At 36.0% G+C, this 18,025-nt stretch overlaps 3 protein-coding genes across 3 annotated transcripts; 2 read left to right on the top strand and 1 right to left on the bottom strand.

Annotated features, from left to right (window-relative positions):
• Positions 1-310: 310 nt before the first annotated feature.
• On the top strand, positions 311-1,554 carry LOC113721875 (protein DESIGUAL 2-like). Its single transcript, XM_027245584.2, has 3 exons — positions 311-491; positions 717-922; positions 1,224-1,554. Exons 1-3 carry the CDS (start codon positions 393-395, stop codon positions 1,450-1,452), a joined length of 534 nt encoding a protein of 177 aa, XP_027101385.1. The 5' UTR covers positions 311-392; the 3' UTR covers positions 1,453-1,554.
• Positions 1,555-9,433: 7,879 nt separating this feature from the next.
• LOC113721868 (protein DESIGUAL 2-like) lies at positions 9,434-10,875 on the top strand. The gene is made up of 3 exons (XM_027245580.2): positions 9,434-9,630; positions 9,871-10,076; positions 10,375-10,875. Exons 1-3 carry the CDS (start codon positions 9,532-9,534, stop codon positions 10,601-10,603), a joined length of 534 nt encoding a protein of 177 aa, XP_027101381.1. The 5' UTR covers positions 9,434-9,531; the 3' UTR covers positions 10,604-10,875.
• Positions 10,876-16,341: 5,466 nt separating this feature from the next.
• On the bottom strand, positions 16,342-17,685 carry LOC113725864 (oxygen-evolving enhancer protein 3-2, chloroplastic). Its single transcript, XM_027249266.2, has 3 exons — positions 17,267-17,685; positions 16,607-16,902; positions 16,342-16,503 (listed from the first exon to the last, which is right to left on the bottom strand). The coding sequence occupies exons 1-3, from the start codon at positions 17,565-17,567 to the stop codon at positions 16,405-16,407; spliced, it is 696 nt and encodes a 231-aa protein (XP_027105067.1). The 5' UTR covers positions 17,568-17,685; the 3' UTR covers positions 16,342-16,404.
• Between the last annotated feature and the right edge of the window lie 340 nt (positions 17,686-18,025).

Here is an 18,025-nt window from a genome sequence, read left to right as displayed (position 1 = left end):
ATCTTGTGGGTAGTCTAGGACATTCACTGACCTTTTCGTTTAACATCAAGCAGTCAACGTTTGTTGACTAACGATAGGTGGCTTTTAGTTAAGCTTTTGTGAATTCAGAGGGCTCTCCGTAGTTTGGCCAAATCTCGGGGCTTAGTTTGTAGTTTGGCCAAACCTCAAGGGAGACAAATGTAATTAACCCTATATATAACGGTATGATGCTGCCCAGCTGCATGCATCCTTCCACTTTATTCAGATACTTCAAAGAAAACTCTAATTAGCCGTACCATTCACGAAAGGCAGCATAGAGTGAAGTCATATATATAGTTATATGCACAAGGCTGCGCCATCTCTGCCTTCCACAGCCATCTATCTCTTTTGATTTTTGGAAGTTGCTGATTAAGATGGTTAAAATGGTTTATTACATAGTTGGCCTTTTGATCATGGTCATGGACGTTGTAGCTGGTATTCTAGGCATCCAAGCTGAGTTTGCCCAAAACAAGGTACTGGTCAAATTTATATTCATTCACTCTTGTTCGGATGCACTGTAGAAGATAAGGTAAACGGCATTCCATAGTAGCAGTTCAAACATGAGCCTAAAGATCGATATGGTAATGTGGTATTGTCTTTGGGGATCAAGGGAGGAAACCTATGAATTCATCTACCACGGCTTCTTTGTTTAGGGCTATGCTTATTGTGATCATTGCAAGAGAACCTCTGTTTTGCAGGCCATAACCCTTCGGCTGTGGATATTTGAATGCACACACCCAAGCTATGAAGCTTTCAAACTAGGCACGGTTGCAACAGTACTATTGACCTTGGCACATGTCGCTGCCGTTATGCTCAGCGGGTGCGTCTGCATTGGGTCTAAGGAAGAGTTGGATCAGTCATCTAACATTAAGCGGCTTGCAGCAGCTTCTCACGTTTTAGCATGGTACGAGATTACTTTTATTGCATTTTGTCCCCATACAAACTATAATCACAGATTAGTCAATAATAAAGAGTTGCGAAATTGTTTGGTGAGCGAAAATTAATTTTCACCAAACTTTTCATGCAGCAGCAGCTCATGTGAAATAATTCTTGCTACAATTGATTTTGCTTGAAAAGCATTTCGCTTCAGCAGATTAAAGCCACAACCACCAAAAACATGAAGCAATAGGGGCTTAATATGCTCCCACGATCTTTGAGAATCCATCTTTATCTATCATTAACAGACTACCGTGGTGATGTATCAGGGTCATAATGGTTATAGCATTCTTAATGCTAATCAGTGGGACAATATCGAACTCAAGGTCGAGGCAAAACTGCGGAATTTCAAACCATCATCATTTGTCCATAGGAGGAATTTTGTGTTTTGTCCATGGACTTTTTGCCGTCACTTATTATATTTCTGCAACAGCAGTCATTCAAGAAGGAAAGAAGTTGAAGCATCCTGCAACTGCAGGTGCAGCTGCCAATGCTTGAAAGGACCTGAAAACTATTCAGTTCGTTTTTTGTTTACAATTCAAATGCTATTGATTTGTAATTATTTTGCAAGAAGCTTGCTGCAATGTGCTTTCATCGTTCTTTCTTCTCTCTTTTCAAATAGGTTCTTGCTGATGTTTAAGGCGTATTTGTTACAAAGTTGGAGTTCATTATCTTTCTGAAGCAAAAAAATTTAACGGGACTATAGTGTTTTGCAGGTTTGCTTAATTACAAGAGTCTGGTGAATAAAATTCTACTGATCAATTGTTAACCAAACAAGGCATGACAGGGGGTTGGTAATTCAGTTTTATGTCATTCATAGGATCAGTAACCCATCATGTGTCATCCATGGAGCAAATCGTGCCTTACTGTCTGGTTTTGCCAAATGTTGTGGAAGATCATTTATCTGGTTCAGATGCCTTGAGTCTTTGACCCTGTTTCATTTTCTTTTTTTTTTTTTGTTACAAAAATGACTTTTGATAAAAAAAAAAAAAAAAAAAGGGGGGGGGGGGGGGGCTTTTGGAGAGTATTGAAAAATGAGTCTTGTGATCCGCAGCCCAACTTATGACCTAAAATTTAACAGGACTACAGAGAGACGGGGGACGTAATCAATTAATAATCCTCAGCAAAAAATGTTAGGTTCATGAGTAAAGGTTTATGTGCCACGTTGATTCGAAAGATGGAGAAAGAACGATTAATATGTAAGTAAGGGTCTGAGACCTAATCGCTTAAACTTTTGGATCAGAATTGGGTTCGTGACTTACATATTGAACTCTTCGATGGACTCTTTCGAGGTATTTTTCCCTATCAAATTGGTATCAGAGTTTTAGGTTACGAGATTGGACTACTTATGAGTAAGTGGTTCTTCTTGGAGTTGGACCAGTAAAAATTCTCTTCTTAATAGTGGACCGAAATGCCAAAGAGTTTGGTTGGTGTTGGATCAGGTGTGCCAGAGTGAGTCCATATTTGGGAAAAGAGGTGACCTTAGGTGATAAGATAGGCTTGCGTTGAGTATTAAAATGGACTCGAGGCCGAATGGCTTAATCTTTTGGATCAAAGTTGGGTTCCTGACTTACATATGGGGAGGGCCCGAGGCCTAATGGCTTAAGTTTTGGGATCAGAATTGAGTTCCTGATTTACATATTGGCCTCTTTGGTGGACTTTCTCGAGGTGTTTTTCCCTATAAAAGAAAAACGTAATAAAATAGAAGTGTTACAAATGCTTGTGGTTATTTACTATGACAAGGAGTCCAATGCACATTTTCTTTGTTAAGGAAATGGACTCTCATAGTGTAATTGATTGTCTTCCATGAGCACTTAAACTTGTAAACCAAATGCATTTAAATCTTTTCCTGTTTCTTCATCAAGTATCTCAGTTTTCAATCTTCTTATCCCAAGCAAACGTATGATACGGAAGTTCAGTTAATATAAAGTTGATGATTTGGGTGTTGCAATCCAATTGTTAATGGTTAGTTCTTCCCTTTCACAATCTTAATTTTTAATGGTGCATTAGTGGCTGATTTTATTGAACAGTACAATTTGGACTTTTTATTGATAGTAAATCTTTACAAAAGGTTAGCAGCCAAGATAAATTATGTGGCCAAATGTGGGTCACTCTGATTGCCTTGATGGACTAAAAAACAGTTTGTAATAAACAGTTGGACTTTTCTGTTGTTCTGTTGTCTTTGCTTTCTCTATTGGAATTGGAATGATGAAATTCTGCATTGTTACCTAGAATTTCTGTGTTTCTTGGGATCAAGTTTGCTCACGGGGAGATGTAAACGAGATTTGCAGAAGCTGATTAGAGAAGACCAAAAAACTAGCAGAAATATTACTGCACAAATCTGATGTTCAGATCATGAAATAAAATTCTTCCAGCCCAATGAAATTATTTTTGAGATCTTAATTAGACTGACTGTGAAGTCTGTTAGCAGATGTAAATGCGTGTGCAAGACGTGGTATGTCATTGTTGAGGAACGTAAATTCATCGAAGAGCAGATGAATCGATCAGACGGTTTATGAGTACAGGGGAAAGGCATATGCTATAGGAGATGAAGAATTCTTATGGCTGTTTGTCATTGACAGACTGGTTTTGAAGAGAAGTAGCTTGACCAAAAAATATCGTGTCAGGAACCCTGCAACCAAGAAAATGCTTGATCTGTCTGGTCCTTGAGACTCAGCCAATGAAATGTGGATGTTCTATCCTCAGACCACTAACAAGTACAAGTTAGCCTATGTGTGTATAGGGAAAGGAACAAAACATGGTGGCTGTGATGTCCTAACGCTGGGGAGGACAGATCTCAATTGGAGAACCCTTGATATTCCAAATTTGTATGATCTGGGTAGCAAAGGGGTGAGGTCCTATGTTGTAGCTACCGGCGATTTGTTCTTTATCACCAAGCTTTGTGACGCTCGATTTGTCATTTCTGAAGTAGTCTGCCTTGACATGGGAGGTGAGAATTTTGTCAGTATCAGGATTCCACGGGATCTTTTCTCGAGTTGGAAGAATGTTAGGACTTTGCTGTGGGACAAGAAGTTATCTCTATTGGATTTAGTGAAACAGGAACCTCAAGTCTATGTGCTGGAAAATTATCAAAAAGCAACAATGGGCTCAAAGTAAGACGGTTGTACATTTGTCGTTCCTGAGTAAAAATCCAGACTTCCAATTTACTTTTCCATATAAAGTGGAAAATGGTTGGCTGCGGTTTTATCCAGCAGATGCACGTCATATTGCACATAACTTTGAATCCAAAAGACTGCGCATTGCTAACCGTCTACCACCAGGAAAAAGGAATTCAGGCTGCATCCAGTGCAGCCTAGTTAATTTAGAAAAAATTCAGGCAAAAGAGCAAGCCAAAGGACAGAGTGAGTTTGGAACGGACTCAGCAAAAAAGAGGAAGTGAATTTAGATGGGATTCAGCGAACAGGGGACGTGAATTTACAAGAGATTCAGCCAAATGAGAACATGAATTTAGAAGGAACTCAGCCAAAAGAGAATCCAAACACGCAGAAACTGGAATTTTCACTCCTTGTCTTTTATCACATTCGTGAATTCTCGCTCATTTTTTTTTAATTTTTTCGGTTTTCTCTTGCACTTCTTTCTTTCAAACACTAGATCGCATTCTGGACAAATTTCCTGTGATTTGAAGTTGGAGATACTATATAAATAAAACGTTGTTTCTTTCTTTATCCAGGCGGTGGTTGCGCAGACTTGTCAAGTGACGATAGGAGGGTCAAGAAATTATGCAAGGTGGAGTAACCTACCAGTTTCTTCTACCGTCTTTGACAGGCAATACACTGGCACTCTTCAGTTATATATTTTTGTTAGAGAGCAGTTTCTCTTAATGATTCTAGCAAAATTGAGATTAAAAAAGGTCTCCTGAATAGTTTTCATCGGACTGATGAACAGTTTATGCATCTATTCTGCTATTAATATCCTCAGAGACGCATGAGTTCTTTTCATGGTTCTATAACTTCTCTTTATTATCTTTTCAGCAATTGTTCATTGACGCTTATTCTGGTAAAGAATTGCAAAGGCTAACTGCAGCAGAAGTGATGGCTCTTGTTACTGCTGTTCATTAGCATTGATAATTTTCGTTTTTACCATGCAATTTTGCGGCACGGAATATTTTATGTATTGTAATTTGAGCATTCGGTTCTTGGTGTCTTTGGGAAGATGGGGAAAAGGCAATGATTGATTTTTCAATGTCGTTTGATTTCGGAGGGAGAAAGATTTGGACCTGAAAAGACAGTTTTTGTTTACGAGAAGAGTTAAATTAAAATGAATTTTAAATCAATAGTCAAGATCACTTCGAGTTGAACTTGCCTGATCTGAGCCTTGAAATACCCTCTACGGTCAAAAAAACCGGGATCCCCATTAATCTTGGAGTAAGAAAACATTAGGAGCTATTGAAACCAAAGATATATTGCAATGTTTGGTGATATGTTAGTCAACCCCTTGTTGCCAGTATCAGGATTAAGATGGAAAGAATTAGAGAATTTGTTCTATGCTTGGATGGTAATTTTCCAATTCAACTTGTGAAAGTGTGCTATTTTTGTCACGACAAAAAATGCCCTGCAGGTAACATGCTTCTTTTCTGTATTAGCCAACTTTATGCAATAACAGAGTGATCAAAACAGAGCAACTTCTATGGGTATATATATATATATATTTTTTATCACAACGATAGGATTCCTGTAACTTAAGCTAGCCTAATCTTGGGGGAGGGAGAGGGGACTCGATGTGAGTAGAAACTCCATCGAAGATGATCAACGAAAACCGTCACATATTGTGATGATTTTGATGAGAGGTAAAAGTCGAATCCTTGACCTCCCAACACCATCAAGCCTTAGAAGGTTGGGCAGTGAACACTGGATCACAAGCCCAGTGGCAACTTCAATGGGTATCTAAATTGACCCAAAAAACAATAAGTGCAACTTAAATGGGTAAATTGACCACCCAAAAAATATTATGTTATTGAACTTTAGGTAAAGAATATCAAAGATAAAACACGCGGTTTCAGGTGTCTCCAACTTTATCTAAACAATATCAAAGGTTGAGCATATTGTAAAACTTGCCTCTTTTAGATGTAATTGTGACCCACATGATTGATTTTAAAGTGATTGATATCCTAATTACCCACATGATTGATTCTAAAGTGATTGATATCTTGATTAATTGATTGATATTTTATCAATAATTAATTAGTATCTCCCATGTATTAATGATTAATTGGTGTCTTCTGCTAATTGATATCTTGTTCAATCATTTAACTAATCAAATCAATCAATTAGTCAGAAAGTGCTATGGATTATGGCAAAATTTCATTGAAGGAAGAAAACCCTAGAAATTCTGGTATTTGCCAGTAAAGGTCCCTACTCTAATCTATAAATCTATAAATAGCTTGTAGTATTCTATCAACACACTCTCTAGTTAGGCATAGGTTAAAAGCTCCTTACTCCTACAAGGAGAGATCAACTTAACTTGTTTGACAATAATGGTTGGAGGTAAGTCTATTCAGATTTCTACTGCATAGTATATCAATATGTACATAATTAGTTTAACACATATCACTATTGTCCTCAGTAACTTAATCATATACTTTAGCGTATGAGACCCCATTTAAGAAATGCAGTCTCTTGAAGGCGTGCTGATCAAATGCAGTACATAAAATACATAATCCATCATCAGGCCAACTCCTAAGGGCCCTGACCCTCAAACCTTTGTAGCAACCCCCAGAAGCTTGGATGTTGTGTTCGATGTTGGTTCCATTAAGTTGTAAATCACGTCAAAAAAAAAAATTAAAAGTTGTAAATCACGTCTACTCTTAGTATGCAAACTAAAGAAGCAAGGCTACAATTCATTTGAAAGAGGATTTTCATTACGCCCAAAACATCTGGCCAAAACATGTATACTTTGCAAACATTTAGCCATGTTGCCTTAAACAATGTCTAAACAACATTAGCATAAATATACCTTTTGTTTCTGGATGCAAGCGAGGTAGGGAATTTTGGTTGGAGATAAAACTTAGATGCAGTTGTTTAAGGAGAGAACTGGAAGAAAAGAAAATTAATCATAAGCTAATTGATTAAATATAAGGAAACCTGGTATAAGAATGGATGAAATTAGAAGGTAATTGATTGACTAATTGTAATTAATGAATCAATTTCTTAATTAGTGAGTGTCCGCAAGCAGGGGATGGATGTGCGTATAATTTAGAAAAATAAGTAGCTTAGTTGTACTGAAGTACAATGAGTAAAATGGTTTTTAACAGCCCAAATCACAATGTCTATAACGTTGAATTTGTGTGTCATTTGATAAGGGTTAATAAATAATGGTTAATGGATAAAGTTAATACCAAATTAAATAAGAGTTAATGCATAAGTTAACATCAACTGAACTACACACTCTTTATTATAGTAAAGACTAGGGGGGTGGGGAAGTGCCTGCACACATTGCACGAGTGTTTGGTGCATGTGGCTATGTTTTCAGACTCGGATCGGACATTAACTCGATCGAACTCAGGAGTCAGAGGTCAATGGGTTTGACCGAATTCGATTGAGGTTGAACCGAATAACGTCATAAATAAAAATTATTTAAAAATTAAAATATTATATGTAAAATGCTTAAGAGCGTGTTAGTATTAATAAATGTATATTCATATATATTTAATGTTTCAAATATATTTAATAAGAAAATACAAAGAAATTAGAATGATCAAGTAGCAATTTATATTATTAAATGAACATTAACAAGTTTAGAATTAAAATTATGGATTTGATTGAAAAATAACACCAAACTTTAGGACAACATTTATAAAGTATGAAATATTTGAGATATATTAATAATTTTTAACAACCTAGGGGCCAAAACATAATATTAAAAATATTTTGACCTTTTAAAAAAAAAGCTTGACATCAAACCGGTTCATCCGATTTGTCGGTCAAACCCAGCTTTTGATCAAGTTTGACCAAAATTTTATACACCTGATTTTTTAGAGTAACTCAGATCGAACATTTGGCCGGTTTCTGGTTCAATCAATCGGACGGGTCAGTCCGGTCCGAGTTTAAAAACACAGGCGTGTGGTTAAAGAGGACTTTTCATTGAACAAATAATAGTACATTCTGAAAAGAAATAATCATCAAATATAACAAAGCTAATAATAGTACATTCTAATTGCAACATACACTTATACACTTTACTTTATTAATACTTTTACAATTTCACCATTTCCAAAAGACCCCCACAGATGTGAAAATAGCCTAAGAGGTGGCATAAGTTGTTTCAAATAAAAAAATACCCTTCAACGGCTAGTTATAACAACGTGTTAATATGTTTTTGTGTTAATTGCACAACAAAAACTATACTTCAATTAAATGTGTCTATAATACCATTTTAATAATTACACCAATACATAAACTTATATGAACTGTACTCGATGCAAAAACGGTTGTAAAATAATTCAATATTCTAGAAATACCCAAATGTTTTCATGAATCAAAACTTTAAATGTACCAAAATGAGGACATTTCGATAAATATATCTAAACACATGCTGCCCTTGGTTGTATCAAAAATTTTAAAAAAACTACACAACATTCCACATTTCCAAAAAATTTCTTATCCAAGCGGTTAAAATTCAAACCCCTCTTTGAATACAACTCATTCTTACATACCATAATGACATTGTATAAAGGTATTTAACTTGGGATACTAGATGAGAATTAGATGCATTATCCCTAAAACTGATCAATAGTGAGTGCTTCCCAGGTAAAGTTAGTTGACGTTACATATCCTCAAAACTTACAATTTCATGATTGTTGAGTTGAGTACTCTTTTTTTTTCATTTTTTCTCTCACTCAAGAGGGCTTCTTCTGTCATGTTCTTCTTATTTGTTGAGGATTTGGGACGATACCAAACGATAGAGTGCCCAAAGGGAAAGGAAATATGTAGCACTGATGATGGTCAAAAATGGTATCTCAACCAGGTTAACTACACTAAGTAATCAACTTTTTGAACACGTGCTCATACAGCATGGCTGTTGGAACTTAGAAACATGAATTTTCAGGTGAATATAACTTGAAAGGATAAGAAAATTGAAGACGAGTGGAAGATACCGTAACATGCAAGTGAATATTGCTTTAGGAGTTTGGAATAGGCATATTTCCGGTTTGTGGAGAAAACTGGAACTGAATGTGAGCTGTCCAGATCTTGAAGTTTAGGGAGAGGAAAAGATGAATGCAGCGCTAATGCCATGGTGCCCTGCTTGGCTTGTCACCAATGAAAAGAATCCAAATCTAAAAGAGCAAGAGGGAACGAAGGTAGAATAAAGTAATCTTTGAAGACAAAGGAAGCCTTTCTGAGCGGATTATACAGCTAGCCGTTATTATATATAAAGGTATAATGTTGCCCAGCTACATGCATTCTTCCACTTTATTCAGATTCTTCAAAGAAAACTCTAATTAGCTGTACCACTCAAGAAAGGCAACATAGAGTGAAGTCATATAAATACACAAGGCTTCCCCATCTTTGCCTTCCACAGCCATCTATCTCTTTTAGCTTTTGGGAGTTGCTGATTAAGATGGCTAAAAAGGTTTATTACCTTGTTGGCCTTTTGATCATGGCTATGGACGTTGCAGCTGGTATTCTAGGCATCGAAGCTGAAGTTGCCCAAAACAAGGTATTGGTCAAATTTATGCATTTATATGTTCATTCACTCTTGTTCGGATACACTGTAGAAGATAAGGTAAACGGCATTCCATAGTAGCGGTTCAAACATAGTCTAAAGATCGATATGGTAATATTAATATGGTATAGTCTTTGGCGATCAAGGGAGGAAAACTATGAATTCATCTACCACAGCTTCTTTGTTTAGGGCTATGCTTATTGTGATAATTGCAAGAGAACCTCCGTTTTGCAGGCCAAAAACCTTCGGGTGTGGATATTTGAATGCAGAGACCCAAGCTATGAAGCCTTCAAACTAGGCTTGGTTGCAACAGTGCTATTGACCTTGGCACATGCTGCAGCCGTTATGCTCAGCGGGTGCGTCTGCATTTGGTCCAAGGAAGAGTTGGATCAGTCATCTAACAATAAGCAGTTAGCAGCAGCTTCTCACGTTTTAGCATGGTACGAGATTACTTTTATTGCATTTTGTCGCCTTACAAACAATAATTACAGATTAGTCAATAATAAAGAGTTGCGAAATTGTTTGTGAGCGAATTAATATTCACCAAACTTTTCGTGCAGCAGCAGTTCATGTGAAATAATTCTTGCTATAATTGATTTTACTTGAAAAGAATTTCGCATCGGCAGATTAAAGCCACAACCACCAAAAACATGAAGCAACAGGGGCTTAATATGCTCCCACGATCTTTGAGAATCCATCTTAATCTGTCATTAACAGACTACCGTGGTGATGTATCAGGGTCATAATGGTTATAGCATTCTCATTGCTAATCAGTGGGACAATATCGAACTCAAGGTCGAGGCAAAACTGCGGAATTTCAAACCATAATCAGTTGTCCATAGGAGGAATTTTGTGTTTTGTCCATGGACTTTTTGCCGTCTCTTATTATATTTCTGCAACAACGATCATTCAAGAAGAAAAGATGTTGAAGCATCCGGCAACTGCAGGTGCAGCTGCCAATGCTTGAAAGGACCTAAAAACTATTCAGTTCGTTCTTTGTTTACAATTCAAATACTATTGATTTGTAATTATTATGCAAGAAGCTTTCTGCAATGTGCTTTCATCGTTCTTTCTTCTCTCTTTTCAAATAGGTTCTTGCTGATGTTTAAGGCGTGTTTGTTACAATGTTGGAGTTCATTATCTTTCTGAAAGCAAGAAAATTTTTCAGATTCGTTCAAACAGATACATTTGTATGCAATTGCACGTAAGCACAAAGAGAGCTTAAACTTGGGGTTCAAATTCGATGAATCTTTCTCTTCTATCTTTCAGTTCCAGTCAATGAAATATTTACATTATCAGAAAGCTTGCAAGGTACTAAAGTGAAAAACATATTCAAAACACGAATTAAACAAGACATACTGGCATCAACAGAAGCAGCATTCAAAATTCTCAATAGTCAGAAATTCAAATTGCTGCTTGCCCAAAAACCTGCCAAGTCAAAGCTGATTTCAGACTTGGTGACAAGAACCAATGAGAAACTACCAGCGCAATGACACAACATAACTTTCAGATCATGAAAATAAGGGAATATAGATCATTCAAGTAACAGAACCAGTTATTACAACCAGGTATCTTTCTTCAATTGATAGATGGATTACTCCACAGCCGAACAGACCAGGGATTGAAATATCAGATCCTCAAACTCAAGGTTTCGTTTTATTTTTCCCTTCAACTCTCTACATGAAGACTACTTGGGACCATCACAGGGATGACAGAGACTAATTACTCGAAGTTAGATATCAAGCTCCTAAACTACACTAACGATAATCTGCTATCATCCTCTCAGGCACAAACAATGTGTCCCTGCAGAGGAAATTGACCAAATATACCTTTTTAACTTGAAAATTAGGAATCGCCAACCTTCAATTAGTCATTGTCTTGATTTTCTATTCTAGTTACTGCAGGGAAATCTCCACTTGTCAAAGTTGTTTATTGTAGCTACCTGACTACATGAAGTTGGCAACGATATCAATACTAACCACGGTACTGCAAAGCCAACATCCTAATTCAGCATTTAGATAACGAAAATATCTCCATCATACAAGTTGCAACGCTATTAGCATGCAAAATATCATCTACATAAGGCCAACTATAATCCATAATTAGCTAATTAGCAACCCTACAGCCCTAAAAGTGCTAAAGATCAATTAAGCAAAACAATGCACCGTGTTCCACAGCATCAATCAACAACAAACCCCATTAACACAACTGACCTTTCACATTCTTCCAAAAACTCAACGCCCTGGTTGTTTCAAGCCATTCAAAATCAGCTTAGTCAGCTCAGCCATCAACTCCGACCTCCTAAAGTCCCTGACTTACACGCCGTAGAAGCTTGGATGGTGAGTGTTCGATGTTGGTTCCATTAAGTTGTAAATCACGTCAAAAAAAAAAGTTGTAAATCACGTCTACTTTTAGTATGCAAAGCTACAATTCATTTGAAAGAGGATTTTAATTACGCCCAAAACATTTGATTAAAAATTGTATACTTTGCTAACATTTAGCCATGTTGCCTTAAAACAATGACTAAACAACATTAGCATAAATATACCTTTTGTTTTTGGATACAAGCGGGGTAGAGAATTTTGGTTGGGGATAAAACTTAGATGCAGTTGTTAAGGAGAGAGCTGGAAGAAAGAAAATTAATTATAAGTTAATTGTTTAAATATAAGGAAACCTGATATAGGAATGGATGAATTAGAAGGTAATTGATTGACTAATTGTAATTAACGAATCAATTTCTTAATTATTGAGTGTCCATAAACAGGGGATGGATGTGCCTATAATTTAGCAAAATAAGTAGCTTAGTTGTACTAAAATACAACGAGTAGAATGGTTTGTAACAGCCCGGATCACAATGTCTATAACGTTGCGATTTTCTTGTGATACCACAACAACACAAAATTCTAGAGCAACATAAGCTTTATCGATTCCTTGATCGTCTGAAGACACAAACCTAACTGGCATTAGACTACTACTTATGCATCGAAAAATTTAAAAGTATAGAATTCGAATTCTTGATCCTTTTTTCGTTCATAGATCTAAATACTAAAGTATAACAAATTTTTATTAGCCCCACAGGGGTACCTTATGTAACTAGAATTCAAAAACGGAAGTACTTTACTGCAGCTATCTGTAAAGTATTCTATGTCATAAGGTTTTTTCATAATGTTGGATTTGGTGTTCCTGCAGAAGTAGTTTATTTTGAGGTTGAAACCGAGCATTTTGCTGTTGTCAAGATTCCGCATGCGTTGTTCCCAAGTTTTGAATGTGTTAATCCTCTTCCCTGGGATAGCAAATTGGGTCTGGCTAATCTTGTGGAACAAGAGCTTCACATCTGGGTTCTAGAAGACCACAAGACGCAAAAATGGACTGAAAGGAAGGTAGTTATTCCATCGACATTCTTTGGCAATCATTACTATATAAAAAGTATCACGAGCCTTAGTAACTTGGAGGATCTTATTTTTTTGTCATTCCAATTACGCCTTTATTAATTTATCATTAAAGTTTCATATAATCTTAATTGTAGGTAGCTTAGAAGAAAATAATGATTGATTAGTAAAATCACTATATTACATCATACCATATTGATTTAGAAAGAAACATTTTCTTAAAGTTATTAACAGTGAAATGATTTGAGAAACATTTCTTGGATGAATTAAATAAGTTGTTCACATCCAATTTAGAAGGGGAAGAAATTTTCTTGTTCTACCCAATTGAATTTCAATTTACAAAAAGGTATAACAACTTTATAACTGAAATAGCAATATTAAATTGGAGAAAAAAAAATCTGAAATAGCACGATATAAACCATTATTATCATTAATAGTAACCCCTCAAAACAAAAAAAAACTGAAACTATTTATAAAATGGCATAAAGTGAATGACAAATGAATTAAAAAGCTGGAAATACAATTCAAATAATATTAAAGACAACATCCAAATCCCTGACATTTAAGGGAAGATAAGCATTGTTATTTGTAATAATATAATAATGCTTCATTTGTATTTGTTTGAACAAACAAGTCCATCCATCAAGCCATGCAAAGGTCATCTCCAATTATAAAATAAGAATTATAATAAGAGTAAACTTAAAATGAAGAATGATATCCAAATTATTTTTTTGTGATGCCCAAAATAATCTTATTTTTCTAATGATTACATGTGTCTATTGTACTGCAATATTAGTGAATAATGGTAGCAGTTATGAAATGAAAAACTTTAAAATTAAGCAAATTTCATTTATGGTGACAATTGTAATTAGACAGATTTAGTGCATTCCAATAATTGACAATAATGGTAGATGTTATGGATTAAAGTTGGCAATTGAAAAAATAAAATACTACAATATACTAAAAATTAATATTAAAATTGTTAATTAGCTAGAATTCTCATTCCAATTCCATGATTATTAAAAACACTGATATCAAAACAAAAAATATTGTGCTCATATGAAAAAAGTAGACTTGTTGCTTTTGCTTTGCATTGGATTCTGCTAAAAAATATGATTAAAAGAAAAAAAAAATGGAAAAAACTCAACTATCTCTATCTATGAAATTTCAATTGTCAGAATGTACAAGCCAAAAAAAAAAATACTTTACTTGGTGGATCATTTATACTCCATTATTGACAAAAATAGCAATAAAAAGAATACAAATAATTCAAATTACATGTATGTTTATTATTTTAGCTTAATTATATTCTTCGTTTATAAAAAAAAATGTAACAATTGTAGTTCATATGTAATAAAATCATGAATATACAACAATTTTTGGTAAAACATGATATTATCAATATTTGATATGTTAGAGTTCAAGTTATAAATAAAAAAAAATGTTTGGTTTATGATTCCAAATTTAATCCGATGAGACATGTTAATTATATTGGAATGCTTTTTTGTCTCTTTCCATTTAATAAAATTTCTAAAAGTAACTGGCTAAAGAAAATAAATAACATAAAAATACTATATTATGATGTTGATGATCAAAATTTCACAAAAATTTTTTAGTATCTAAAAAATAATATAATTTAGGATATTATAATTACGTGCAAATGACGTAAACTATTACTAGTTACCCCAAGAATCTGGACACACTATTCCCTTGCTGATTTGCCAACGATTGTTTCTGGTTTGAGCGATGTGACGACTTTCAAGTCCAGTATAACATCCGAAACAACCGGAAATACATTTATAGCCCTCCAGCCAAAAGGAATTTGTGTAAATTTCTTCCCAGCCTGGTTAGCTGGGAAGTAAATCATCCACAAGAGAAACTTAAGCGGAAGCAAAATAGAAAGTCTTGTAAAGCTTAAAGGAAAATCGTCAAAGAAGAAAAAGTAAAGCGTAGAAAAGCAATTAACAAATGTTGTGTAAGCCGTAAGGTCAGTTATTTGTCATTCGGCTTCTTTCTTTTACCTGTGATAATTGGTTTCGTTGTTTGTTATTTTCTCCAACAAAGGAAGATGCTTATTGCATAGTTTTAATAACTTTTGTGCAATTTATACGGCCCAACAGCATCTCTGTTTTGCATATTCAATCTCCCACGAGTAATTTAAACATTACTTGTACAGGCTGAAATTGTTGCTACCTCTCTTTGTCCAGCTCACTTATCAATGTTATCATGCATCTGCTTCTAAAGAGGTATCTAGATTTGCCTCTTTTTTTTTTTTTTTTTTAACGCTTTTCTAGTATGATTATGAGATGGAAAACTTTTATCCTGAGGGTTATGTTCAAGTCTTGAATAGTTTTGAGTCCTAGAAATTTGCTTCTTGATTGTCTTCGGCGTTAGCAATGAATTACTCGGCATATGGACGGAGAAAAGCCTGACTTCTAATGTCCCATGCTGGTTGTGAAGTCCTAGACACATCTTGTCTATAATTCTGCAAAATTCTGTAAAATGGTCCATAAACTGAGGGAATTTGTCGTGCTACTTTTGCGTTCTTGGGCACAATGCTCTATATTGCCTGTTCTGCCTTGGGCAAGCATCCCTCTGTGATGAATCAAGTTTAGAACTTTCTCATGCATGCAATTTCCAAGCAATCTAACGGAGTAAAATGTCAGACACCTTACTAATGGTTGCACTTTCTCTGTTCCAGAACATTCAATTTTGTGGCAAACATTTCCTGCTCTCTTTGTCCAGCTAACACAGCATGCGCAAAAACGTATGATTAAGATCTCAAAGCGTCAGGCTATTTCAAGATTTTCCTGCTTCTTCTTGAGGCCTCACTACCATGAATATGACATGAAAAACATTTTCAATGTCAATTCATCGACTCGAGCTTATCTCTGTCTTTGGCTATCAAATTTCAAAATTCTCACAGGTTGTGAGGTGCCGCATTCTTGTTATGGTCACAGGGAAGAACTTTTGTACAATAAACATTTCTGCCCGTGAACAAATTTGTTATCTTATTCTCTTGCAGAGCCCAATATCTGTTCAGGACCCTATATTGGTTTCTGTTTACATTTGTGGTAATTGGCATCCTTGACTGAGTTAAAACAGAGTATTTATCCGATGATATTCAGTTTTAAAGGGCCACGATCCCTCATTCTCTTTGATTAGCTGGAGGTCCTGGACCTAAAACAACGTCTTGGACGAATTAATTACGGCAACCGCTACCTTACACCAGCCTAAGACTCAGGCTTGAGCACATAAAGTGATAGTTTTGTGGCTCTCTATTTGCCTTTCCAGTTATGAAAGATTCCTTGAGAAATTAAATTTGAAAGTGTCATCTGATTTCTCAACAAAAGCTTACACCAAGTTACATTGATTTTGTTTAACCAACTTTTGATAGAACATCATTTAAAGCAGATACAGTTGCTGCATAGTACTTCTCTGCTTCAGGAGTGCTCTTGATCTTCGCTGCATGATCCAACTGTTATGCCAAAAAATTGCAACAGTTACATGGCTTCGGCCAATTAAAAAGTATGCAGTTCACAAAAACAAAGTTGGCATGAAGGAATATTTGGTCAACTTACATCACTGATGGTCTGGAACAGCTTCCCGGTGAGATCTTTCAGCTGTTTCTTCTCATCTTTGGGTTTTGCTGAGATGACAGTGTTGAGATCATAGCGAAGTAATTCGGCCTTTAGACGAAGGTCATTTTGTACATAAGGCCAAGCCTTCTTGTCTATCAATCCCTTTACATTAATAATATCCTTGGCACTATCCTTCGCCCTCGCTGCTGCCCCAGCCGGTGGCAGCGCCTGAATGAAGAAACGGTCCTTGAGTGGCAAATCAAGGTCTCTCGGAATGTCTGAGTTCAAAGTTCCGGCTGCCAAATGCACAAATTTTGACATAATGATTAGTAAAATCTCAATTGCCGACTAGCAATCTAACATTATCTATCCAAAGAATCTGACTCTACGGTCAAACCTTGTAGCTCTATGTCTCAGATGATTTTTAATCAACAAAAACCAAATTCATTTCATAGATTGAAAGAGATATCTTGAGGTAAAATTTCGATAGGTTATGTGAAGTAGCTGACAGCAATGGAAGTGGGGAAATTCTTAGCTATCCAACATTGTGATCCAATTTTCGCCTAATTTTAGGATAAATCAGCAAGAGCTCATGTGAAAACGACATGGCCATGTTCTTACAAGGAAAGTCGTAGAAGAAGGGAATGGAGAAGAGCTTACGCAATCCGCCAGAGGGCGGTGGTGGTCCTCCAACCTTGATTGCCCTGGCTTCAGCAAGCGCTGCCTGAACAAAAGATCCTGAGGCAATCCCAGCTGCAACAAGCCCCAACATGGCTCGGCGGCTTGTTTCGGTCTCGCCCGACCCTTGCTGGGCTCTAACGCTGAATCCTGGTCTAGCCAAGGCAACTCTGGTGGTGCTGGATGTGCTCAACCGGCCAGAACCGCTGAGCTGGAGGCTGCCATCCAGCACAGCTTGAGAGGATCCACGTAATCCTGCCATTGAAGCCATAGCTTGGGCCATTGCTTGTTTATTTCAGTTTGCAAGATTTCCAAAATTCTCAGGCAAAGTGATGGAAAGGCAATTCGCCGAATATAACTTTCGCAGCTGGATGATGATGTAGAGGTTTTGTTTTAATGTTTCTGTGATGGAGAGCGAATACTCAAGAGCACCTTATCTGCCTTTGGATATGCCCTCGGCCAATGAATGTTCAAGTTTTTGACAAGTTGGATCAGGTTAGAATTGGTTCAATATCGTTTTGACACGTGGACCTACAAAGATTTCATACGTGCGTAGAAATGTCAAGGGATTTTTCATGAGCATCAGTTGTATGATCTATTTTATTTTGAAAGCAAATTGAAAACGAATGAAAAGTAATCATACTAACAAACAGGAGGGTCATCTGGCCTAATATAGAATATTTATTTTGGAGAATTGGTGCTATTATTGGATGCTTTAGCCCCAAAATGTCTATCTTAATT

Source organism: Coffea arabica, chromosome 2c (genome assembly GCF_036785885.1).
Source record: "Coffea arabica cultivar ET-39 chromosome 2c, Coffea Arabica ET-39 HiFi, whole genome shotgun sequence".
Lineage (NCBI taxonomy): Eukaryota > Viridiplantae > Streptophyta > Magnoliopsida > Gentianales > Rubiaceae > Coffea > Coffea arabica.
This window is presented reverse-complemented; position numbering and strand designations above follow the sequence as displayed.

Coding starts and splice junctions, on each gene's coding strand:
- LOC113721875 (XM_027245584.2), top strand. CDS start 393: ATGGTTAAAATGGTTTATTACATAGTTGGCCTTTTGATCATGGTCATG. Junction 492..716: donor CTGAGTTTGCCCAAAACAAG/GTACTGGTCAAA, acceptor TCTGTTTTGCAG/GCCATAACCCTTCGGCTGTG. Junction 923..1,223: donor GCTTCTCACGTTTTAGCATG/GTACGAGATTAC, acceptor GTGATGTATCAG/GGTCATAATGGTTATAGCAT.
- LOC113721868 (XM_027245580.2), top strand. CDS start 9,532: ATGGCTAAAAAGGTTTATTACCTTGTTGGCCTTTTGATCATGGCTATG. Junction 9,631..9,870: donor CTGAAGTTGCCCAAAACAAG/GTATTGGTCAAA, acceptor TCCGTTTTGCAG/GCCAAAAACCTTCGGGTGTG. Junction 10,077..10,374: donor GCTTCTCACGTTTTAGCATG/GTACGAGATTAC, acceptor GTGATGTATCAG/GGTCATAATGGTTATAGCAT.
- LOC113725864 (XM_027249266.2), bottom strand. CDS start 17,567: ATGGCCCAAGCTATGGCTTCAATGGCAGGATTACGTGGATCCTCTCAA. Junction 16,903..17,266: donor ACCGCCCTCTGGCGGATTGC/GTAAGCTCTTCT, acceptor TGCATTTGGCAG/CCGGAACTTTGAACTCAGAC. Junction 16,504..16,606: donor TGTTCCAGACCATCAGTGAT/GTAAGTTGACCA, acceptor TTGGCATAACAG/TTGGATCATGCAGCGAAGAT.